The sequence below is a fragment of the Dromiciops gliroides genome, chromosome 2 (genome assembly GCF_019393635.1).
Source record: "Dromiciops gliroides isolate mDroGli1 chromosome 2, mDroGli1.pri, whole genome shotgun sequence".
Taxonomy (NCBI): Eukaryota; Metazoa; Chordata; class Mammalia; order Microbiotheria; family Microbiotheriidae; genus Dromiciops; species Dromiciops gliroides.
The window spans coordinates 262,361,348-262,388,009 of NC_057862.1; the positions used below are offsets into that span (position 1 = coordinate 262,361,348).

The 26,662-nt window shown below is 35.3% G+C and overlaps 1 protein-coding gene across 5 annotated transcripts; it reads right to left on the reverse strand.

The window, feature by feature from the left end:
• Window positions 1-1,284: 1,284 nt before the first annotated feature.
• Window positions 1,285-26,169, reverse strand: GMFB (glia maturation factor beta). 5 transcript variants are annotated; one of them, XM_043982221.1, is made up of 8 exons: window positions 26,062-26,162; window positions 23,191-23,212; window positions 15,130-15,226; window positions 13,688-13,737; window positions 12,657-12,706; window positions 11,829-11,911; window positions 7,943-8,016; window positions 1,285-5,651 (listed from the first exon to the last, which is right to left on the reverse strand). In XM_043982221.1, coding segments are annotated over exons 3-8 (330 nt in total). In that variant the 5' UTR covers window positions 15,131-15,226; window positions 23,191-23,212; window positions 26,062-26,162; the 3' UTR covers window positions 1,285-5,579. The 5 variants fall into 5 exon arrangements, with proteins under 5 accessions (XP_043838156.1, XP_043838157.1, XP_043838154.1 ...); XM_043982222.1 differs by having other exon boundaries at window positions 23,191-23,219; window positions 26,062-26,095; XM_043982219.1 differs by lacking the exon at window positions 15,130-15,226 and having other exon boundaries at window positions 26,062-26,143.
• Between the last annotated feature and the right edge of the window lie 493 nt (window positions 26,170-26,662).

Consider the following 26,662-nt stretch of genomic DNA (forward strand, 5'->3'; position numbering starts at 1 on the left):
GCTTGGTAACTAGTACACTCTTTGCCTCACAAAACAAATAGTTATGTGAATGGTAGAATGGTATAAATATTACTAGCTAAATTATAAGAGACATACATGTCTATCAGCTGTGGTGGACTGTCGTGAATAAACTGCAGTGTTCCAGTCCCTGTTTCATGTGCTAGCTTTTTGGTAGTAGTTAGCCAAGGAATTTTAAAGAAAGTTCATGCAAAAGTGTATGTCTATATATGTTTAGACATACACACACAAATGCATATATATTGCATATAAATATATATATTAGAAAAAAGTTGATACAATATTTAAGCTACAATAACACTTAACTTGTTTCAAATATTACACAATGGGAAAATAAAAATCAAAATCCTACAGAGGATAACATTTTAATTTTATTAGATGTCATGACTTTAGTAATTAAATTGTAATCTTTAGTTGAAAAATATTTTTAGATTTTGTTTTTTTTCCTTGAATTAAAATGCGAGCTATACATTTCAAATAGGACTCTTCTTGATGTTCTAAATGACAAATACTAGTCAAATAATCCTGTGGTAGTGGCAAACTTGTACTTTTACATTTGGAAAAATGAGATTTCCCCCCCATTTTCTGTTGTAGATGATATATAAGAATGAAATGGCAGAAGAATAGGAATGAAGTAGAAAACATCTGCTTAGAAAATATTATCTTTCAAATCAGGAATATCCTTCCATTTGTTCAATACTCTGTATAATATTGGCCCTAAAAATAATGACCAACTGTCTAAATTTACTAGATAATCATGTCCCCCCCTCCCAATTCAGTGCTTTTTGACTCCTTACCTCTTTACAACAAAAGATCAAATCCCTTGACCAATATTGTATTCTGCTTCTATTTATAGATAAAATGTTAATGCCTAAGGCAGTAGTCTCTAAATAGTGTTCTGCAAATGAACCATTTTGACATCAGGGGAAACTTCATAAACCTCTTTACAACTTACAAATAAATTTTTTTTTTACCTTCCCCATATTCTGCATTGAATTCCCCTTTTCATCCCAAATTGTCCTAGTTACAAAAGAAGCCTGTGGTATTCAAGCATTCCTAGCTACAGAGCCAATGAAGATTTTTTTAGGCAATGGGGGTTAAGTGACTTGCCCAGGGTCACACAGCTAGTAAGTGTCAAGCGTCTGAGGCCAAATTTGAACTCAGGGACTCCTGAATCCAGGGCCGGTGCTTTAACCACTGCGCCATCTAGCTGCCTTGCCAATGAAGATTTTAAGTAGTATGGGAAAAAAAGATGAAACATTTAAGTTCTTTCATTGTTAACATTTTATTTAAACCAATACACACATCATGCTTAGCAAGAGACCATTTAAAATAAACATGCAGTATGAAATAGCAAAGACTGACACAATGTAAGGAGGTTGAACCAGTTGTTACTGTTAAACTACATGAAACTGTTAAGATACATGAGCCTGAGCTTAATATTTCGAGCTTCCTTAATAAAATAAGGTTGTATTAGAACATTTCTATCACTGGAAGCTTGCCCTGGCATGACAGAATTCTCAAAATGTTCAAGTAATCTTTGTGGCTATGGAAATTTGCAGTTTCAATGAAAACTTAATTCAGTCCTTTAAATCTAAATATTTCAAGATATCTAATTATTTTATGTGTAGGAAGGCATAAGAGGAAACAACTTTATGTTTTGTTTAAATACATTCTACTTGGGACCCTTTGTTATTAGATAAAAAGTTAATTTTTTTCCCCTCAAATATAAAATAAAATTTGATCAGAGGATTTTGAGATTCACCTTTTACACAATAAATTGTAAAGGCTCAAATCCCAGATTCCAGTGTGGTCAACTTAATCTATTGAATTAGAGATAATGTATAGTACTAAATGAGTAATTACAAAACATGAATTATTCTCTATTTCCACCAAATACTAGCATTTAAACTTTTATGAAAATATCCAAAATTACTAGTCCAATTTTATGGGATGATGATTTATGTAATTATGTTTATGTCTGAAAATTAATCTAGCCATTTTTAATTAGTAAGTGCTTAAAAAACCCTGCAAACTTTATTTGCTCAATGAATTTTTAATAGCAAAATCAAACTTGGTAATGAACCAAGAGATGAATACCAGAGATTTTAATCAAAGTTCAGACCTGAGCACACCAACTTTTTATGGCTGACTCCTGAAAATAGGAGTTTTTATTAGGGGAAATAAGTGTTGTGATACCTTTTGCTATAAAGGCTATTATTAATATTACTATAAAAATATTTTTAATTGTATCAACACTTGCTTAAATATAAGAGGGTACTTAATGTATTAGGCATGTAGTAGACATTTCCAGAAACAATAAGACAAAACTGATGTCTAAAAAAAAAAATCTAAAATTGAGAATAATAAATTGCTAACAGACTCTTTCCTAGATTTGCTCCAATACCAGAAAACAAATGCTACCCACTCCTTGGAGAACATTTAGACATTTTATAATACAGAAATCAATTAATCAACCACCAATCATTTATTAAGCACCTACTATGTGCTAAGCACTGTATAATCATCAAATGTAGATGACTTTCCCATATAAACTAAATATAGAAGGGGATGATTAATTTGTCCTAGCTTGACAAAATTTACTTTTACTGTAATAATGCAAAAATTAAGTAAGGCCAAGTATTTCGAAATGAATGCTAACTTAGACGGCAAGTAACTAAAGTCATGCCTGTGATGCAATTATTTCTTGAAGTGTGATCAGTAACCCTCCCAATAGTCTCAAGGTCTGAAAGTGCTACCAGATGAAGAAAGGATTAAGAACTATTAAGTATAAATTAGATTACAAACCAGATGGGAACAGTTCATATTTGGAAGGTGGGAAATATTTCAAAATGGAACAAAATAAAAGGAATAATGGATTCTGTGGTAATTCTTTGAGGAAGAAAAAAGAGAGGAATAAAGATAATAGCTAAGATTTACATAGAGCCTTAAGGTTTGCAAAGTTTTTCATACATATTTTCCCATTTGATCCTCTCAACAACCCTGTGAAAGAGCTTATGAAAATCATTTTAAAAGAAACCCAAAATGTATTAGGGTTAAAAAGTGCTTTCATTCTCAAATTTTAAGAATAATTTGTTGTATTATTGGCATTAATTTATTAATTGTTCCTTAAAAATTTGATAAACTATTCCTGTTAATCCATCAGGACCATGGCTTTTTTCTAGTTAGTTCCTTTACAGCTAGTTCTATTTCTGGAAAATGGAACAATAAAATAATGAAGTGACAAAGGGGAATCTGGCCAAAAGTCTGAGAACATTTTAGCTCAAGTGTCTCTAATAAAGTATTGTGCTATGGAGGCCAAGGTTACAGGTTTGATGACCACTTGTGAAAGTTAATTTCATATAAGAAAAAACCCCATCACTTCCATTGAACTCATTGAACTAGCTGTCTTTAAATGTCTGTATGGCATTCACTGGTCATAAAGGGAAAAATCAGGCTAAAGAATCTGGATTGCTTATCACAACCCAGTGCCACAACTAGAAAAACAATGAAAGCAATGATTTCACTGATAATAGGTCAAAAAGTATAAAGGATCTTAGTATAAAAGACAAAAATTTCCTATATTTCAAGACTGCAGAATATTAAATACATTCTTTGACAGCATTATATCCTTTTATTGCTGTGATCTGAGACAATATTACTTCATCGGTCAAAAACATGTTTACACTAATGTTAGCACAGAAGGTAAAACTAATTCTCGAATTCCAGGACCAGGGTATGACTTGAGTGACTGAATGTTTCTCAACTTCAGGTTACTCATCTATAAAATGAAAAGGTAGGCAAGATGGCCTCTACAATCCCTTCCAGTGCTAGATCCATGATCCTATGAATTTAATTGACATTTCTGAAGAGTCCCAAAGAACAAAAATAATGTATTTAAATAAAAATTTATAAAATCTTAAATTCTGTGGAAGTAATGTTTTATCTGGAAGAAATAAAGAATCCTTTCTAGTCTTTAACAACAATGAAAATCTTTCTTCTCTTTTTTCCATCTGTCTTATTTCCTGTTTCCTTTAATTTCCTGATTTCCTATTAAGGAAGACACATGGTAAATTATTTAGGTCATGAAAGAGTCTCATTCAATAATATTAGAAAACCTTAATACCTCTAAATTTAGTTGGCACATACATCTGAAAGACAGACAAATTATGAAATAGAATCCATTGTAAAAGGACTTTTGCTAATTTTTAAGAAAATAACAGATACAAGATTAATCATTTTACTTGGTTGTTGTATTACTGATTGACGATGTCTTGGCAAGTATTTATAAAATGTCTACTTTTAAACATTTTAAAGTAAACATTTAAAAATATATTTAAAAGTATTCTTCAGAATAGGAAGATTTAATTTATGTTGATGACATATATGAAGACTAGCTCAATTGTTCAAGTATTCATTTAAGCTTGGAATGTCATTCTAACTGATAACCAAAGTATTACAGAATCAATATTAATTTAATTGACATATTATTTGTGTTGACTACAACTAAGGTTTAAGATCAATGCATCTTTCCAATGATACAAATCTAAATCACAGACACATACAAAATCCTAACTTTCAACTGCCAGGTATTCACTAATGCAAGGAAATGGCTGGAATTTACAGAAATGAAGTTGGTTTTATTACAAATTTCAATTATAGAATTAGACACTACAAAACATTTTACTTGGACCCTTTACAAAAGTATTAATTTCACCAAGCCTGGATTACTGGCAGTGTAAAACTCTCAAGATTAATTTTAAAGCTAACAAATCAAAGGCACAGTATTAACAGGTTTAAAATGACTAACACTCATATGACATCAGGAAATACTCAAGTTATAAACAAAATAATGCTAAACATATGCTTTAAGAAATTTGGAAATGATTAAACTAATAATCAAAGTCCTTAATAGTTATAACCCACTAATTTTTAGAAGACTATGATGCTACTTTCTAGAGTCAGAATTTTGTCCTTCAATATAACTCCATAGGACTCAATATTGTTTGATAATTATGAATAATTGGAGGATATGGAAGAAAAATGTAGTAAACTAAACAAGTTCCAGAATTAATGAAAAAGGACTTAGAATACATGATACTCTAAAGTCATATTATTTATAGGCTCAAATTTGGGTCATTGAAGCCTTTAAATGTGTTTCACATATCTCACAAGTAACACTATACTAATATCCAGTATTTTTCAAAAGGAGGCAACTATTGCTCATCACAAGCAAAATACCCACTTTCCAAAGGTGTTTGAAAATAGTAACAAATTCTGAACCAGAAGTTATAGAAATTAGTCACAAGAGTGCAAAAATTCCCTGCAGAAGTATTCCACTAAACAATAACAGATATGAGGAAACACTTTCAAAATTTTCATTACTATAAGAAGAATCTCCTCCTTTGTACAAACTTTGCACAATTGAAGACTTTTTTATTTACTGCAGGAAACAAAATTGTAATTAACAGTGCATTTTTAGGCATAAATAAGTATTTATGTCTGGTTCCAGTATAGTCAGGTTAGTACATAAATACTTAAAGAGTAATATGACATTCCCTTTAGTGGAAAAATCCAAGTTTCTCACATAACCATTCTTCAGTTAGGTCTTCAGTATTTCTTATTTCAAATACCTTAAAAGACAAAAGCTTAAGTTAAACTTTGAAACTTAGAAGAAATTAAATAGTACAGTATTCATATCAACATTTAGTTTCATTTACCTAATCTGACCTCTGTGAACAGCAAATTGAGCCTCTTTTGGGATGTTCCATTACTGATATTTTTATGTTTGGGAGAATTAATTTAAAGTATTTACCAAGGCTTGAAAGGATTGAAAGAGGTGTAAGTTAGGTATCTAGTTACTATTAAAAATTCATAAATTGGTTCTGAAAACTCAAATAGAATAGTTCTGAAAACTTTATAGCCAAGGGCACTCATGGTTCAATTGATTTTAAAAGACTGGACATAGCCAATGGCAGTTACTGTGTTGTAGCATAGATCCTCGCTTCTTCTTCTTTTTTTTTTTTAAAGTGAGGCAATTGGGGTTAAGTGACTTGCCCAGGGTCACACAGCTAGTAAGTGTGAAGTGTCTGAGGCCGGATTTGAACTCAGGTACTCCTGACTCCAGGGCCGGTGCTCTATCCACTGCGACACCTAGCTGCCCCAGATCCTCGCTTCTTAAACTGGGGTTGTGACCCCAATATGGGGTTGCATAACTGAATGTGGGGGTCACGAAAAAATTGGCAACAGTAAAAGGTTATGTATATTATACATATATACCTATCATGTAAAAATTTCTCAGGTGAAAAGGGGTTGCAAGTGGAAAAAGTTTAAGAAGCCCTGGTATAGATTATAGTGGATTAGAACACTATTCACCCCAACCAAATCTTCACAACTCTCAAAGTTTATATGTTCCAAGAAATATTCCCTAGAATGTAGAACAAATAGTCTTTCTACCTTTCCCACTTCTGGCAGACTAGAACCATTTAAATTACCCATGATCTATTTATTAGCTGTGTCTACCAGACCTTTGATCAAAAAATTCCTTATAAAGCACCAGAGATGCTGCTTCAGGGTAAAAGGTAGAGAAAAACATGGTAGAAGTGACATTCATACAGGCTGATGGGTGGAAAGAAGTAGTGGTAAGCCTAAAAGCAAAGCAGGGGAATGGGATGGAGCTGAAAAAGAGAGGTAGATGTACTGATACTATATTAAAAAATAAACTAATTTTTTTCCAATTAACCTAATTTTTATTAATATAACATGAGGAATAAAAAACTATCAACTAAAAACTGGCACAGGAAGTTAAACGAGCTTGAGAAACAAGTAAATATTTTTAGTCTTCAATAGGGCAGTAAGTAGTTATTAAATCCTATATCAATCTCCTAGTATAAGAAAACTGGTATGTTCTTTAAAAAACATTAATAATCTTAAGTATTCCAAGAATATTAATCTTGGATTCTAAAAAACCATCTAGTTTTGGTTACAGTTAACTGCATAGTAAACAGCTTACTCACTGAACTGGATTTATTCAAATATCAGTAATAATCTTCTGTAATGGCATATTCTCTTTTTTTTTTGTGGGGTAATGAGGGTTAAGTGACTTGCCCAGGGTCACACAGCTAGTAAATGTCAAGTGTCTGAAGCTGCATTTGAACTCAGGTCCTCCTGAATCCAGGGCTGTTGCTTTATCCACTGCGCCACCTAGCTTCCCCCAGGCATACTCTCTTTGCTTGTCATTTCTTTTTTTTTTTTTGGTTGCTTGTCATTTCTTATAGCACAATAATATTCCATTACAATCATATACCACCGCTTGTTCAGTCATTCCCCAATTGATGGCTATTCCTTCGATTTCCAATTCTTAGCCACCACAAAGAGTTGCTATAAATATTTGTTGTATAATTTTTTTCCTTTTCTCTTTTTCAGTTACTATTGTTAACTGTTTCCCTCCATCCTATTCCCTTTCTCATGATATTTACTCTATTATCTATTTTTTTTTCACCCTATCCCTGTTCAAAGGGGATTTGCTTCTGACAGCCTCCTCCCCCAATCTGCCCTCCCTTCTTTTACCCCTCCTTCCTTATCCCCTTCCTGCGGGGTTAGATAGATTTCTCCAACTGAGTGTGTATGTTGTTCCCTCCTTGAGCCAACTCTGATGAGATTAAGGTCTTTGAGTCTGTAATGATGAGTGTTAAGGCTCATTTACTGCCAGGCATATTCTCAAAAAGCAAATCAAATATCAAAATGATACCTTGGGGGGGGGGGCAGCTAGGTGGCACAGTGGATAAAGCACCAGCCCTGGATTCAGGAGGATCTGAGTTCAAATCCAGCCTCAGACACTTGACACTTACTAGCTGTGTGGCCCTGGGCAGGTCACTTAACCCTCAATGCCCCACTAAAGAAAGAAGGAAAGAAATAATGATACCTTGGTTAGTTCAGCTGTTTGGACTAGCTTATTCTTACTCCCAGCATACATCATCTGTTGTTCAGGTTTACACCCTTGTAGTTTAGAAAAGAGGGTAAGGAGGAGATATTAGAATTTGAGAAAGAAAAAGTGAAAAATTGTTTTCTTTACTTACATTTAATTTTGTCACATCTATTTAGAATTTCTTTTGATATTAAAAAATACAATTAAATTCACATGTACCATATTCATATGTACCACACCAAATTCTCATTAAAGCTTGACTTGACTTGAGATGATATCAAAGATATCTCTGGTCAGAAACTGGTTGTTTGGTGAGAATGAGGAATGAGGAATAGAAGAACAGGCTTGTATCACTGGTACTCCTATAGTGCTAAGAGATAACAAGTGCTGACATTATGTGCATATAGTGCAACATCTTCATGTGACCCTTACAACTCTGTGAGATTAGGTACTACATACATTATTACTCCATCTTACAGATAAGGAAACTGAAAATCAGAGGGTGAGTGACTTCTCCAAGGTCACAATGCAAGTTAAGTGTCAGAGGCAGGATTCTAACGTAGGTCTTTTTTTGACTCCAAGGTAAGTGCTTTTTCCATTACACCATACTACATCACTAGGAAGATCTCCTAATGCTGGGTAGATAACCTGGTAGAAAATTTACAGGAAAGATATGATGGACAAGAATCAAATAAGGCTCTATTTTTCCCCCTCTTCTAATTCTAATATTTATATTTTTTATTTTGAGGAAAAAAGTTTCAAATAGCAGGCTGTTTCACATGGATAACTCACAATATCAACTTTAGAAAATAAAGTCTATTTAAAAGAAATATAAGCAGATGAGACATAATCTGCACTACTGAAGAGACTAACCATGGCAATGAGATCCACTGAAATATTAAAGAACCAGACTGCACATGAGCATGCAAAAGAAGCAATTAAATTATATTTAACACCATTCAAAGCAAACATAAGCAAAGCAGTCAAGGTTCAGACAACTGCTGCTTTGATTCGCAATCCTAAAGTTAAGAAAAACACAAGATGACTCTGTATTCTGGCTTATTCATTATGAATAGCTGGAGTATCTAAACTTGACTGATTGGACTATCCCCATGTACTGTAATGGAGCCTTTCAATTTTCAAGGTGCTGTTAAGATGCTGTGGGGGATAGAAAAGTATAAAAGTCTTCTCTCCATAAGCTAGTTGGGGAAATGATTCATTCTTTTAGAGATTTTCTATGTATATAAATACATATATATAGGGATAGAGATTAGACTTGTGATTGCACTGGTATAGAGAACACCCAGATGAGGAAAGTCTGTCTTAACAATGCATGTTGGAACATCCTCTGCAATTTATAGTCTTAGAGAGTTAACTACAGCATCAAGAGGTGAAATGACTTGCCAATGGTGACACAGCTAGTAGGTATGACAGGCAGGGCTTGAATCCAAGTACTTCTGGCTCCAAGGCCAGTTTTCTATGCCTTACACCATGCTGCCTCTACATGCACCTTGGATTTTGGGAAGCAGATTTCAAAGAGTACAGAAGGATAGATAGGATCCCATGCACTAAAATTCTATCGAGGAAGTCAGCCTAAAAGGGACAGGCAGCTCTGAAGAATGAAATTCTAAAGACACTGAAACAATCTGATTATATGGATACACAGGAAATTCACCAGCCAGACTAGATTTTTTGTTGTTGTTGTTGTTGTTTTGTTTTAGTGAGGCAATAGGGGTTAAGTGACTTGCCCAGGGTCACACAGCTAGTAAGTGTTAAGTGTCTGAGGCCAGATTTGAACTCAAGTACTCCTGACTCCAGGGCCGGTGCTCTATCCACCAGACTAGATTTTTAAAAGACATACTGGCAACAGAAGATGAATACAAATGCACTGTAGAATTCTGGTATGCTGAATGAGGTGAGGGTGGTGAGAAAAGCTAAGGACAACAAAATGAGGTTTTGTTTTGTATTTTAAAAAGTTATTCTGGGGTAAGGAAGATGACTATCACTACTCAGGGCAGATGGGCTGTTGATAACTGACTACAGAGAGAAGGTAGAGATGCTCATTCTTATTTTGCTTCTGCTATCTTTGCCTAAGAGAATGACCTGTGTCCTGGAAAGGACAGAACAAAGGCTAGCCTGATACTGGGCCTAAGTAAGGAGGTAGTGACAGATTTGCTCTTGATGAATTCAAAATGTTACCAATGAGCCACTTCAGCAGTAGTGATGTGCCAATGGTGTGCCAGTTGTGAACTATGTGCTACTTTCAGTGATATCTTAAGAAATAGGGAGAATTGTAGAGGTACCACAGAACTGCAGAAAGATAAATATTTTGATTTGGTGGGTGGAGAGGGAGAGGGAGAGGGAGAGAGAGAGGGGGAGGGAGAGAGAGAGAGAGAGAGAGAACAAGGATGAACATGATGATATGGAAATTATATGCCAGTGACCTTAACAGTGATTCATGGCAAAAGTCCAAAATTATTAAAGAAGTGGTTAGTGAACATCTAGAAGAGGAGACAGTGACTATAGCTTCATCAAATGGCTCCAGTCATCCTGGTATCACATAGGCCTAACTACATAAATAAGTCATTTGCAGCATATACCACCAAATGAAGAAACTGAAATGAGGAGAAAATGATCAAATTCCATCATCATTCTTAAAATTCTTCAACTCAGGGAGCCTCTGTTCCAATTACTGCAATGAGTTTTCCTAATCATTAGGTATGGGAAAGGAAAGGGTCCAAGAAAAGAAAAATATACTAATAGAATAACAACTGAAATGTTGATAAACTAACCAAATCAACAAGAAATAAATGACAAAACAAAATCATTAGCTCTTTGAAATGTATGTATTTATATAGTATACATACTTCCCTTAAAATGATACTTGATTTAGTAAGAAAAAACAAAAATTAAAAACTAAGAATACATGAAAATTTGAAGAACATAAATTTTTCATCAAATTTCAATTTACTACATATAATATACTTTTAAAAAGCCCTTACCAATAATACTTCTAGAACTGTTACATCTACACATTACCAGAAATGGACAGATATTTCAGAATTCATGTTGAGGGGGAAAAAAGACTAATTCAATATTTTGAAAGGTGATACCTGCAATATATTTGTCCATTATTTACTTCCTCTAACTTCACAGATCAAAAATTATTCTGAACTCAAGTAGGCCACTATATTTTGCAAATGGATTGACCAATCTGTGAATTGGTAGACTAAACTTTCTACGTGTGGAGAAAAGTCTTGAGAAATTAGTTTTGATTATCTCAATTAAAAAAAAAAAGCCCCCCTGGGGCTAGGTGGTATAGTGGATAGAGCACCGGCCCTGGAGTCAGGAGGACCTGAGTTCAAGTCCGGCCTCAGACACTTAACACTTATTAGCTGTGTGATCCTGGGCAAGTCACTTAACCCCAATTGCCTCACCCCTCAAAAAAAAAGCCCCCCTGAATCTGAGAACAAATAAAAAATTTACAGTAATTGATCTTCAACTCAAGAAAAAGCTTCATAACTCAAATAATTTTAACAATTAAAAATAATAAAAATGGAACCTAAAGTTCAAATGTTTGTATTTAGAGAAAATCCAAATCCTATAGTATGTGTCTCATCTAGCACTCATGCTATTCACAAAATCTATACCATGGGACTATATCATGATAACCTTCATTAATAATACTCTTGGATAAGTTCAATATAGGCTGACCTTAAAGAAAACTCTGTTGTACAGTGATATTCACATTTATATCATGTATACAACATGACAAATTTAAGAAATTTGACATGTTTCATCTTCTAGTGCATCATTTAACATAATTCACCTTTATTAGGATATATTTCTTTACATACATACATTATATGAGAATCATACTTACCAACAGGACTAGAGAAAATAAAGCACAGAGGGTATGAAACTCTTCCATCATCATGCTGATATTTATAACTATATACAATGAAGGTTTTTCTTAAGTTAAGGAAATGGAAAAAACCAACTATTTTAGTACCTAAGTAAGAATATTTTTTTTGGGTTTTTTTGGTGGGGCAATGGGGGTTAAGTGACTTGCCCAGGGTCACACAGCTAGTAAATGTCAAGTGTCTGAGTCTGAATTTGAACTCAGGTACTCCTGAATCCAGGGCCGGTGCTTTATCCACTGCGCCACCTAGCCGCCCCTAAGAATATTTTTTAAAAGGACATCAGATTAGAAAAACTGGATTCCTTTTCAAACAATTTAAACTAGGCTCCTATCTACATTATTGTTGCTGTTGTTATTTCTGTGGGGCAATGAGGGTTAAGTGACTTACCCAGGATCACACAGCTAGTAAGTGTCAAGTATTTGAGGCTGGATTTGAACTCAGGTCCTCCTGAATCCAGAGCCAGTGCTTTATTCACTGAGCCACCTAGCTGCCCCCCTCACCTACATTATTTTACATTTTCCCATGTTATTATAAAATAGTAACTAAAAAAGTTTAATATTATGAAATAAAACTATAATACAACAGCAATTACCATAATATAGATTTTTAAAACACTGAAAATATATATATATATGCATATGCATGAACACACACACACACACACACACACACACACACACACACACACACACACACACACACACACACTCACTCTCTCTCTCTCTCTCTCTCTCTCTCTTTTGCTCCTTGAGGAAACAATAAATAATTTTTAAAAACAAAAAGGATATCGAGGTTGTCGTTCAGGTAGTTCATCTTTGAGTTCATCAGGTGAAATACCCTGGCAATTTAACAAAAAGCAATGATTGAGAATGTTCTTGGGCATAAGTAATTAGCAGAATAAAATGCAACAATATTATAATATAATTAAAGACTTACAACCTTTATAAGTAAAGCAAAACTTGACTAAATTGAACATCTATAGAAGGAACTAATTTCTAGGTTAGTAAAGATATAGTCTAACCAGCTATCTATTCTATCTACCCAACCATCTAATCTAATCAACATCTATTCTAACCTCAACTATGCTGACTAAACAAGGCTGATAAACAGAAATATGAACTCTATTAGGTCTCCAACTTCAAGAACCCCATTGCTGAGTGCATGAATGAGTATTCTTTCTTCTCCAAATAAGTTTCATTTGTTTCTTCTAGAGTTAAAAAAGTTAATTAATTTTCACTTTACTAAGTTGAATTAAAAACAATTAGAATGAAGTTTTAATTCATCTACCAAACTAAGTTTATAAAAGGATAATGAAATTTGGCCTTGGAGTCAGGAAGACCCAATTTGGCACCTGACAAATTATAATAGCTCTGTAACCCTGTTAATTAACTTGAGTGTTCTAGGCAACTCTGCTTCTAAGTTGCTGAGTAGATGGTGACTTGAATTGGTAGTGAGTTTTCTATACCAATGAAATACCAGGCACAATTCCTATATGTAATTTATAGAAAGCCAAAGTATATTGGTTGAGCAGCAGCTCAGCAAAAATTGATCTTAAGGGCTTGTCACAACTCATTTGATAAAAGGAACACTTTCTTGATTAAGTTTATTAGATGGGATTTCCTTAACACAAAATAAAATAATTAATTTTCTTTACTTAGCAAGACAATGTAATTATTACAATTTTTTTATGGAGTGACCACACATTTGAAAGAGATAACTAAATGTTATATGGGAAATTACACACAGCAAAGATGGCATTTTTCATATGACAACGTGATTGAACAACAATGAAAGATTATCTTTAAGTGATTTGACAAACCTCATGCTCTTCATCCAGTACTACCAGCCGTTTATCCTTGTCAATCTTCACTATAATAAAAATACAATACACATGAATTTGTGCACATCTAACATGAATTTAATTTTCCCATCCCCTGGACTTATTTTTTAAGTATCTAAAATGGAAACTGATCAGGAAGCACATGAATCAAACTCACAGATAACTTATTCACCTAATACTTGTTCTTTGGCATAATTATATTTTTATAGTCAATCCTTAAAAGCAAGATTCTCACAGATAATCAAGTTTATTGCTAGTACCTGTAGTACATTTATTTTAGGAACCAGCAGCACTTAATCTGCTTATTTACAATATTGCTGTCTTAGTTACCTCTATATATTTTACAAAGAAGTCTTTTAAAGTTCAAATGCTTAATTTCCTACCCTAATCCTGAGAAGATTTGAAAAGGGCTAAACTTTGCACCAGTCAGAATGATATATACCCAGCATGGAATGAATGAACTGTTGACAAAAGTTAAACAATATAGAAAGAAAATTGGACAATATGGAGAAAAAGGATGGCTTATTAAGAATTCTTGAGTCAGGACATTAATGCCACCTCTTTATTTTATTTGAAATAAATTTTCCTTTTAAATTGCTTGCTAATATTATAGCAAACCTTCAATCAGACATTATGGATCAAAAAGATTTAGAATAGCCTCCCATATGGGGTAAAAACTGAAATCACTAAAGCAACAAAACGTGCAGTTTCATTTTTCACAACTGTGTGCTTAGACTGGTTTGGACTTTTAATTTGTAGCATAAGTATAGTTACAGAGTTATCACTATTAATTTGCTTTAGTTTGCCACATGCATTTTAGTTAAGAAGCACAGATTACACAATTTATATTCCTATCTCTCCTTGACTTCACCTTTTTCATCAGACTCGCATATTGCTCATGAAGAAGAGTCTTGAAACTCAAAAGCACTACTGATGAGATATGGGGGAAGGCAAGACACAAACTACTCTTCCCATCTTTTGGTAGATTTAGGAAAAAGTGATATTTCCTGTTAAACAGTCGCTTCCTAGTTCTGAAAAAAGTAGACATACTAAATACTTAAAGAGCCTCTGAATATCACTATATCTAGATAAAGGTAGACCATATCGCCTTTATCCTTGTAGGAAAAACATTTACAAGTATTTGAGATAAACATATATTTTTAATATTATAACATTTAAGCCAAAAGCCACTTGGAATGAACACAAACTAATTTTTACTAGGAGTTGCCACAACTTTGGAGTATCATTCTTCCCCTGTTTTGTGACTTTTAGGTGTTGCTTCTGTGTGAAAAATAAAATGAAAAGAAAAAAAAATTGGGAAGGGAAATTACTTTAGAAAAATTTATTACATGACCTGTGGCTTTTAGTGAAAGATCAAACATGTATAAGACTATAACTTTGCTGACAATAGTTGAGCTTACTTATAATAGCAGCATTGTTAGTTTCTTTGCGAAAACGAAACTTTCTCAGTTTCTCCACTAGATCTTCAGCAACATCACAAACCACCAGAGATTCACTCTGGGAAAAAAAACACACACACACACACAAATGAAATAGTTTCAATATGTAATTAAAAAAAAATCATACATGTAAATAAGCAATCTATACATAGCTGGACATTAGCAGTAAATGAATACAAATGCCAAATATACAGAAGTGAGATAATTGAAGAGTAGTTTTTGCCCATTAATAATTTTAAATATCTTACTAACTTTTTTTCCCTATCTGATATGGTTAAACTACATGTAGATGCATGGGATTACTTAATTCTCCTTGCCCTGATTGAACAGATGACATAGACTGGATATTTTCCACAGGGAGGAAAAATTCCATAAACATAAGATTACACAATTTCTTTAGAAAGTTACCCTACAGCAAAAGGGGAAGTTCAAGGGTTTAAGTGAGGTGGCAATATCTGAGAGGAAAAAGTACGTTTCAGAATATGTACAACAACACAGAATACAAAGGCACAGAAATAATAACTAGTTATAATTAGCATCGGTGAAGTTTTTGTTCACAGTTGAGCACACAACTGAGGTATGCAAAGAATTCCAAAAGGGTCTATGAAAAGAGTAGTAACTTTTTATTGAAGGTGTGGAAAACACCATATTACAGAAGACTAAAGAGTTAATACAGCCTGAAGAGGGGGAAAAATTTGGAGCCACTCCAAGTTGGAAGTGAACCTTGGAAATCAGTCTAACTCCCTCATTTTGCAGAGGAGGAAACTGAGATCCAGTGCCCAAGGTCACCCAAATAGTAAAGAGTAGAGCCATGATTAAAATCCAGGTCCACCAAGTCCAGAGCTAATGCTCTTTCCAATGTACCAGAATACCAATTAGATATTATGAAAAATAAAAACTACTCTGTGCAATGTAGAAAAAAATAAAGGGAAAGAGGACTAAAATGTCAATTGAATGGATTTTATTAGATACCATAAAGAAATTACTTCCTGACTATAACTATAGCAAGAATAATTATCAAGCAAGGTCATGGAATTTTCTTCACCAGATATTTTTGAGGAAGTAGTCAACAGTTATCATTTTGGAATAGTTGAAAAGTAGAGCTCCAGTTTTATGAGAGAACCAGCAAAGGAAAACATTTTACAACTATTAGGAAAACTAAAAGGGTTAATTTATTTTAGATTAAGGGTGGGGGGCATTTATTGTCTTTTGTTTCTCCTTAAGATGCTTCACTGAGGTGTGAAGGTGACTCCCAAAGACTCTACCAGTGGAATGTAAGCTCTGGCTAGTTCTACCATGCTAGAAAGGTTCAAATTCTGGTCTTAGTTACAGACTAGGTAAGTATGTATGAGTTAGATCAGTACATTAACCAGTCACTACGTGATGAATTCTATGGCCATGGCAACTCATGTAAGAAAGAAAAATACAAATGGGTTAGTCCTATATGGCAATGATAATAGCACCTAAGGTTTGTAAAGCACTTTACAAATATTATCTAATTTTATCCTCATCACAACCATATGAAGTTTTATTATTAATCTTATTTTACAGATAAAGGAACTGAAGCAAATAGAAGTTCGGTGACCTTCCCAAGGCCACACAGTATATATCTTAAGGCTGGATCTGAACTTAGGTCTTCCTGGCTACTATCTATTCACCTCCTTCATGAGCGTATAGGGGCAGAGTTAAGAAAAAGGGGCAGAGAATGCTCATTAGTTTTTAGACTATCTGTAAACATTAATTTAACTGCTGGTACTATAAATATGAAATCCTTGTCTAGGGCCCAATTAGTTGACTTATTAGAGGAAATGAATCATAAAAATATTGACACTATAAATGACACTGGAAGACAAATAACGGAGTGGGTAAACAAGAAACATCATTTCAAAGAACATTTGAGCATCTTGTATTGTGGTGCATTTGCAAAAAGACCACAATAAAAATAACTAGTTTGTGTGCCAAATTCTAATGAAGATAAAGAAGTAAACCCCCTAAGAGCTTCCAAATTAAATTGAAATAAACTTTAATACTTGCTAACTTCAATGCAAAGGTAGGTATAAGGAAAAAACATTAAAATAAGCAAATCAAAAATGGAAAATGTGATTCATGATTAAGAAATGTACAGACATCTGACACATGCATATCATGAATACTCTTAAAGGAGAGACTCAAGACATAACAAACATCAAGTAACATCACAAAAAATGAAATTAAATCACAGAAAACAATTAGTTACAAATGTGGGATTCCTTTTTGAATCAGCTGTGTGCAGTATGACCACTTCTTAGAATGAAGATCAAAATCATTACCAAAATTAGTTCTAAATTGCCATATTTATATAAGCTATTGAGGGTGAAAAATGGGAAATGGATAAAAGACAATAACACAGCTATTATCATTTCCTAAGGAAATCTAAACAATATAAACCAATCACTACAATGAAGTGGCCAGGAAAGTCTAAAAACCACCTCAGCAAGAAAATACTGATTGCTTTGCCAAGGAGAAAGATACTACAGTCAAAGGCAATACTGTTTTAGACTACAAACAAAAATCTTTCACAGAAGAATGGTGAAATATCACATACAGTATTCATTCTATATAACAAGTAGTGACAAGAAAAAAAAAGTCTTCAGAAAATGTGATGAGATATCCCATTAAGACTAATCATCTTGTGGGTGGCTAGGTGGCGCAGTGGATAAAGCACCAGCCCTGGATTCAAGAGGACCTGAGTTCAAATCTGGCCTCAGACACTTACTAGCTGTGTGACCCTGGGCAAGTCACTTAACCCCCATTGCCCTGAAAAAAAAAAAGAGTAATCATCTTGAGAACTTAATGAAATTGTAAGAATTATCAAAAAAGATGAATAGAAAAGATTTATATAACAAAGCTTTTCTCCATCTATGATTTGGATGGCTTTTTTAGTCACCATATTTGGACTCTTATAGTTTTTATTGTGTTGTAAGTGGAAGTAGAAATAGTACTAAGATTTACATAACTGCACATGTACAACTTATATCTGATTGTTTACCTCCTGGGGTTGGGAAGGAGGGATAGAATTTGGAACTCAAAACTTTAAATAAAATGTTTATTATTATTAAAACAAAAAAGAAATAGTACTCAGAAAAATAGAGTAAGAGCAGCACGACTAGACCAATTATAAAAGAAGAGACTTATGCAGGGTGTGACACAATTTTGAAAGCACTAAGGGATCAGCTATTGAGAAATCTGAGTGATGGGATGATACTAACACTTGGATAAAATTACAGATAATTATTACTTTTTTTTTTTTGGCGGGTGATGGGGGTTAAATGTCTTGCCCAGAGTCACACAGCTAATAAGTGTCAAGTGTTTAAGGCCAGATTTGAACACAGGTACTCCTGAATCCAGGGCCTGTGCTTTATCCACTGTACCACCCAATTATTACTTTATTTTTTTGGTGAGGCAATTGGGGTTAAGTGACTTGCCCAGGGTCACACAGCTAGTAAGTGTTAAGAGTCTGAGACCAGATTTGAACTCAGGTCCTCCTGAATCCAGGGCTGGTGCTTTATCCACTGCACCACCTAGCTGCCCCCAATTATTACTTAAAAAAACCCGACAAAACAATCAAGAAGGGGAGGAAGGAAAATTTGAAGCTAGAAATCTTATAAAAACAAATGTTGAAAATTATATCTATATGTAACTGGAAAATATAAAATATTCATATGAAAAATAAAACAAGAAAATGTCGATAGCTGTCAACTCATGTGACTACCATTCTTTAGAGGAATAATCACTACCTACCCAGAGTGTCTTTGAAAAAGGTATAAAAAAGAGCTAGGCCTTCACAAATAATATTCTATAGCAGACCAAATCTTTAATCATGTAACTTACTGAAAAATGAAGAGAACATACAACACATATTGTGCTTATTTTGTGCTGACCACAGATAATGATCTGACTTAATAGAGCAAAATACCTTAAAAACTTTAAAAAAACTTAAAAACTCTCTTCCAATAAGGGGACTCCTATGCTTGTGTTAAAAAATCACACAAGAGTCCTTGAAAGATATGAGGTAACTTTGTTTGAATTCTCTCTGATTATGAATATCAAGCACCATATAAAATGTATTCTCACCAATGATTTTATGGAAGATATTCTGTATTAAGTTCAAATGAGAGATTATCCAGAGGTCACAGAATCATAATGACAGAATTTCAAGATAAAAAGGCACCCCTGAGGCCAACCAACTCAACCTATACCTAGAAAAAAGATGATGAGGTCCTTCATATACTCTTCTTTGCAGATCAAATTGTGCTGAGTGTATGAAGAACTGGAACACTGCCAAGGCTCCTTAAACATAATCACTCTAAAGAGTTTGGACTATCCACAAAGAAAAAAACAAGTGAATAAAGACGATCTCTTGTCTAGTCCAGAGGTCTCCAATCTTTTTTTTTTCTTTTGTCAGGTTTTTTTTTTTTGGGGGGGGGGCCAGGGCAATGAAGGTTAAGTGATTTGCCCAGGGTCACACAGCTAGTAAGTGTCAAGGGTCTGAAGCCGGATTTGAACTCAGGTCCTCCTGAATCCAGGGTTGGTACTTTATTCACTGCACCACCTAGCTGCCCCCTCCAATCTTTTTTTTAAAAATCATATAAAGGTTTTGATCTTTTTTTGTTAAGAAATTTTATGTATATTATAAAATACATAGAAATAAATTTTAAAATTTTTATTTCTAAGTGCCACACAAATATATTTTACTCTTATAAAATATTTTATTACTAAGACAGCTTATAAGATCAATGTGATTGAATATGCTTCATTATTTTTTAAAACCTTGGCTTAACACTTTGTGACAGAGATTTGGCCTGATTATAAGTTTAATTTATTTCAACAACTGATTTTAATCATTGTTGTGGCTGAAAAAAGATAGTTCACGTAGCTCCACAATGAAGAGATGCATTATTATCTGCGCTGATTAAACATATTTTTCAAATTATCTCTTTGCTAACTTCATTTTTTTTGGGGGGGGGCAACTTGTCAGATCTGATGTGGCTGAACATTTATTACTAGGGGTGGCATAAGTTTGCCATTTTCTTGATCACTTGGTTTGCATTATTAGTACTATCTTTGATCTGGGGTTTCTTTGCAGGAATCTTTTTTAAACCACATGTTTGTTTTGTATGGGTTACTTAAAACTATATAATCCATAAATCTACTTAATTGAGCACATGTATTCTGACAGCAAATAAGAAAAGACACTACTGTCAATCTCTCCATGTTACGTAACTGCCATTTTCCCTCAGTTTCTCCCTGAAACAAAGGTCATCTTCTTTTAAAATACCAATAGTCTTCCAAGGATGATATATAGCTAGGAATTATGGAATGCTACAGTCTTTAAAGAATTAAAGTTAAAGATACTACTAGTGGCTGAATACCTTAAGGAAATCAAGACAAAAGGAAATAATGGTAGCAAAAAACTCTAAACAAAAGTGGTTATCCATTAATTGGGAAATGAATGGCTGAACAAATTGTTATAAAAATGTTTTATAACACTGTACAGGAAGAAATGGCAAATGAACTGATATAGAATAAAGTAAGCAGAACCAAGAGAATATGCACAATAACCACAATAATGTAAAGAGATATAACATTAAATAACATCAGAATTCAGATTAATGAAATGACCAATCTTGAATCTACAGAGTGGAAAATGAATACCTCACTCCTTTCTGTAAGTCTGGCATAACCTGGTAGATATGGTTAATGTCAGTCTGTTTCACTTAACTTCTTGGTTACTTGGAAATGACAGATTTGTGCATGTGCTATATACATACATAGACACACACATTCAATAAGATTTATTTTAAAAGTCACAGGTCATTCATAAGGCAGTGATCCACATGGTAACTATAAAGAGCTGCGTATTACCAACAAAACAGTAGTATTAAAGATATCATCAAATAGATAAATGACCAGAAAATATGGTAAGCCAGTCTTGTGGAAAGAACAAAGATGACAGTATAAATCCTTCGTGGATAACCCACATACTATCAGGAAACCCAGAAGGCAATCTGGAATGTTGGTTGGGTCCTCCAGAAGATTTATGGGAGAATATGGATAAAAGATACAAAATCAGTATGTGAGGAGGGGTTGTATGATTTGTACCACTAGAGAGAGTAATCATGTGGATAAAATAATTTATCTGTTGAAGTATTAAAGAACTATCCCTAACATTTATTATTTTTTCTACAAGTTTTAGATATCAGCCATCATATGTCTTTTAAAAAAAATTTTCGGGGCAATGAGAGTTAAGTGACTTGCCCAGGGTCACACAGCTAGTAAGTGCCTGAGGCTGGATTTTGTAACGATTGGAATGACACCACCTGCTGGAGACTTACTGTAGAAGAGTTCTGCCCATGAAGCGAAGGTCTTTGAGGGCAAGACCAGGAGTCAGGAAGTGACGCGGGCTAGTGGGAGGAGGAAGGAAGAGACTGGCGCTTTTTCCTTTGGACTCTGGTGGAGAGCGGAGCTAGAAATGTGCTCTCCCTTTAATAGATAGGAATCTAGGCCTTTTTCTCTCTCTTTACCAAATTCTTATTCTCCTTAATAAATGCTTAAAAGTTTAACTCTTGCTAAAGCTTATAATTTATTGGCGACCACTCATTAGATATTTTAGACAGTTTAGCTAGAATTTTAGCCCTTAACAATTTGAACTCAGGTCTTTCTGAATCCAGGGCCGGTGCTCTATCCACTGCACCACCTAGCTGCTCCCATCATATGTCTTTATTTCAAATCCAAACCTATAAATCTCTCAACTTTCAAAAGAACTCTTAATATTCACTCTCCATAAAGAAACCTAGATTGTGCTCTAAAATTGAATTGACAGATGAATTAAAATGTTCTGAAAGATACAAATATTAGCCAAAGAAAGGAATCACACATTCTGACCTTTGGAAGCTAACAGGACTATGTCCATTATGTGTGCTCATAAAAGAAACCTCAAGGAACTTAATCATTAACATAATTAGCCAGATCAATTTATATCTAGAGCTGGAAGGGACCTCAAAGGTTGTGTAATCCATCTCCCTCATTTTACAGAAGAAACTAATGTCCAGAGAGGTTAAGTGCCTTGTACTCAGTCACACAAGTGAGTATACTTTGAATTTAGGTCCTGTGACTCCAGAATCAGTACTTTTCCCACTATTATTCTAAAAGCTGAATTCAGATATTTAAAATGCTCAATTATTTTAATATGATTAACCTTTAGTATTAATAATTTCAAAAATAAAACATCACTTCTTAACTTCCTAATTATATTAGGAAATATGCCACTATAAAAAAGTGAATTAAAGTTTACTTTAATTTTTGTGATGTACAAACTTATCTTAATAACCTGTTTGGTTCAGTAATTTTCAATAGGCATTACAAAATACTTGTGAAATTCTACTTTACCATCTAAAATGGCTTATTATTTATTTGCCAAAGTAACTAAAAAAAAAAATTTTTAGAGCTATTTGTAGATAACTACCCATAAAAAAAAAAAGATAAAAGATATGTTAGGTAGGAACTTGTGACCATCACTCTCTACCAGGGTCACTAACCTGCCTGACCACATGGGTTTGAAGCCCGCTTTTCTGTGAAATGTGACAAGGCCATCCCTGGGTCTTGATAGGCCCAAGGGGACTAAGGTTCAAGCTTTGCCTCCAATGATAACAGTTTTCTGATCACCTAAAGGCATAAAAAGGACACACCTATGTAGGCTCAGGGCTCACTGAACTTGGTAGATGTTCCCAAACCACATGTTTCTGTATGTTCTGGAGCATCCTTGTTGAATACTCTTCTTATATTACAGTTAAGTAAACCTTATTTTGTTCACTGCTGAATAACCTATGAGTGCCTCATTTAATTTCAACATCAAACCTAAACCAACAAGGTACTGGCCTATTTCAGGGCTACCCCTAACAGGAACTATTGCTTGCTTCCTGTGCTAGTTATCATATACCCTATACACATTTAATCAGTTATGCAAATAAATATAAAATGTACCTCCCATCAAGTGCTGTCACTACTGAAGGCTCCAAATGAATAGCAATAATATAAAAAAATTGAGAAGAGATAGGAAAGCATATTAGAAAAAGGTATAATGAAAAGGGTAGGAGGTAAGATTTCATTTTGAAAAACCAAAAATACTATTAGGAAATGGGCTAGAGTAAATAATATAGAGTTTAGTGATTTAAAAATTATATTCTAATATCTACACAACAGCAGCACTTATGGTAGGCCTATGTACTTTCTGGGAATTACTAAATTAGTACTTCCAACCCTGTCAGTATTGTTTAATTTCTTATGATTTCATTAATATCAGAGAATTTTTGGTGAGGAAACCCCCTGTATCAACATAAACTCAATTGCACCGAAACTTACAGTCTTACAAAGTTAAAGTTAAATGACTTGCCTAGGGTTGCACAGGCATGTGTTGTAGGTGTCAGAGGCTTGAAATCTACCTGTTTAGCTGGTACTCTATCCCACATGCTACATTCACTTCCTACTCACCAAATCCCTATCTACCAAGATGAGAAACTATAAATGGAATGTTTTAACCCTTTCATTTTTGGAATGGGGGGGTGGGTCCCATGGGGGCACACACCTCGATGCTTTGATTGTTAACTATCCTTTCTAGCTTACTAGCTCAGGCAGGCTTGAGGGCCATTTCATTTCATGCCTTACTCCAAGGTTATCTCCTCACCCCTTGGTCTTGCCTTAGCACAGGTATCCTCCATATCCCACCTCTATGTCTCCTGTTCTGAAATAACTATTAGATCAACTTTCCCAGATCTTAAGAATTCACTTGCCACTTTCTGAAGCATATATCCAACTAATTCTCCACTCCCCCCAACTTTACTTTTCTTTCTTTCACAGAGATTGTGTGTGTGTGTGTTTGAAAACTAGAGATTAAGTCATTATTTCTTCCTCCCTGAGATGGTAACCATTATAGTCTTAATAATAAACTCACTGGAGAGCTGTCCAATTAAAATGAAAGTATTATATCTGGGCTAAAATAACTTTAGAGATTATAACCTCTCAAAACTAGATTGGGGACAATAGGTGCTCAAGGAAAACCAAGAAAAATATTTTAATTTCTCTTCTTCATAGTTAGAAAGACAAGAATGTGATTTATTTGTATGCCTTCCTTTCTAATCTTCTGTCTTCTAAATGCCATAAAGGAATTATATTAAGCTACAGTTAGATAGGAATAGGGTGTGGACCTGTAGTTTCATTGGCTCTGAGGTCAACTTTCAAATCACAGAAACATACTGTTTAAGAGTAAAATAAAAGCATTTATACATCTAGTGTACAAAGATATGGAGAGAGTGGTATGATAAAAAAGCATTGGCTCCAGAGTTAGAGAAACCTGGTTAAAATCCCACTTCTGCTCCTAACTACCTGTGTTGTTGTTTGGTTGTGGGGGGATTCTTCTTGACCCTATTTAGTTGGGGTTTTTTTTGGCAAAGATACTGTAGTGGTTTGCCATTTCTTTCTCCAGCTCATTTTAGCAGATGAGGAAACTGAGGCAAACAGAATTACATGACTTGCCCATGGTTATACAGCCACTAATGTCTTGAGACCAAATTTGAAGCCAGTCATTCCTGATTCCAGGCCCAACACTATCCAGTGCATCACCTAGCTGCCTTTACTACCTATGTAATCTCAAGTAAATCACTTACTTAAACTTGGGCCTTAGTGGCTTCAACTGTAAAAGAAGGGGATTGGACTAGATAGCCTCCAAAATCCCTTTCAGCTCTAAAGCAAAGATCTTATGATGTCTCTGCTAAAACAGGTTATCTATCAGTTTCAACTACCCATTTTAAGCATGCAGTCTGACATAAGCAGCTAGGTGGGTGGGGCAGTAAGCAGAGAGTTGCATCTGCTGTTCAGACCTGAGGTCAAATCCAGCCTGAGACACTAGCAGTGTGACCCTAGTTAAGTTACTACCCCTGCCTCAGTTTCCTTATCTGCAAAATAGGGCTGTTGTGAGGGTAAAAATAAGAAAATATTGGTAAAGTGCTTTAACGCTATAGAAATACTAGCTACTCATACCCTTTTAAAAATTTCTAAAATGATCTCCAGTACCGAAAAGAAGCGTTACGAGTCAGGTAAACGAGTCAAGAGAGTCAATGTAATTTCTCGGACGATGTGAACCAAAGTATCCAGATAATCAAGACTAGAGTGACGCGTGGGCTTGAGCTGTCAAGATAACCCCTCAATTCTATACTTTCTTTTGCAGGGAGAGAAAGACACGGTTTAAGGAGCACTAGGCTGAAGGCCCTGGAGCCCACGAAGCAGTTTTTGCCACCACTTCAGGCGCCTCCTCGGTTTCAGGCTTCTTGGCTCAGATAATGAAAGGGTGGTTCATGGCCGTTACCTATGGACAAGAGAAATCCTGAGGGCGTGGGCAGAGGGACAGGCCCAAGAACCAGAGCACTGGACCTCTTCCCCAGAAGGCTTCCAGCCTTCTCTCCCGCGGGGCCCCCGACGTCGTCCCCGCCCCGGCTCCAGGTTCCTCTCCCCACCTCCACTCCACAGAGACGCCTTTCAGCCCACAACGGGTCGGGGGCCGGGAAGGTCTCGCTAGAGGCCACATCTCTCAGGAGTCGGGAAGCCATGGCCTCGGGGCCCGCCCTTTGGTAAGGGTGAGGCTGCGGCGGCCGTTAGGTGAGGAGAAAAGACCAGGGCGCACGGGACCAGAGCCAAGGCCTAGCGAGGCGGAGGAGGGCCACCCCCCACCCCCACCCCCTCCACCCCACGCCACCTCGGGGCGGCCCTACATCTCACAGTCGGACCCCACAGGGCTGAGAAAACCCAACCCGGCCAGCCCAGTCCTCCGCCCCCGCTCCCGCCTCCCAGGCGGCAACTCACCATTTTCCTTCCGGCAGGCCACCACCCCGGCTGAGCCTTCCCTAGGGCCCTTTCAAGAATAGAATCACTACCGCCTTCCTTCCGGCACCGGGAGATGCGGGCCAGATACCCCCATCCAATCAGCGAGCGGGAACTGGGCGGAGCCTGAGGTGGATGGCGAGACGGCGTGCGGTACTGCTCAAAGTTAACCGATGTGCGATTTCTAACAAGTTACGGGTTTTGGTTTTTTTTTTGTTGTCTAAATCCAGTATCTCTAAACTTTTTTTTTATCCTGAGCATGCTCAATAGGAAATTTTGGAGTCCATCCCCTTATATGTTTGTATTTATTTATTTATAAACTATAAAGATGAATGAATTTCTAAAACTAGAGACAACATGGCACAGTGGATGGAAAAAGCCATCCTTGAAGCCAGAAAGACCTGAGGTCAAGTCCACTTCCGATGCTACTGACTGCGTAACTCTGGGCAAGACACAACCTTTCAGTGCTAGGCTGCTGGGAAGCCTGTACGTTACAGAAAAGGGGCCAATCTGTATTGGTAGAGGGAGTTTCCTCACCAGGGAGTTCTATAACAATGAAATCACAGTCCCAGTTCTGTCCCTA

What these genes read in the sequence shown, in the direction of transcription:
- GMFB (XM_043982218.1), bottom strand. An exon ending in TAACAATGCTGCTATTATAA is followed by an intron (nt 13,738 to 15,129) that starts GTAAGCTCAACT and finishes TTTTTATTATAG; the next exon opens with TGAAGATTGACAAGGATAAA. An exon ending in TACTGGATGAAGAGCATGAG is followed by an intron (nt 12,707 to 13,687) that starts GTTTGTCAAATC and finishes TTAAATTGCCAG; the next exon opens with GGTATTTCACCTGATGAACT.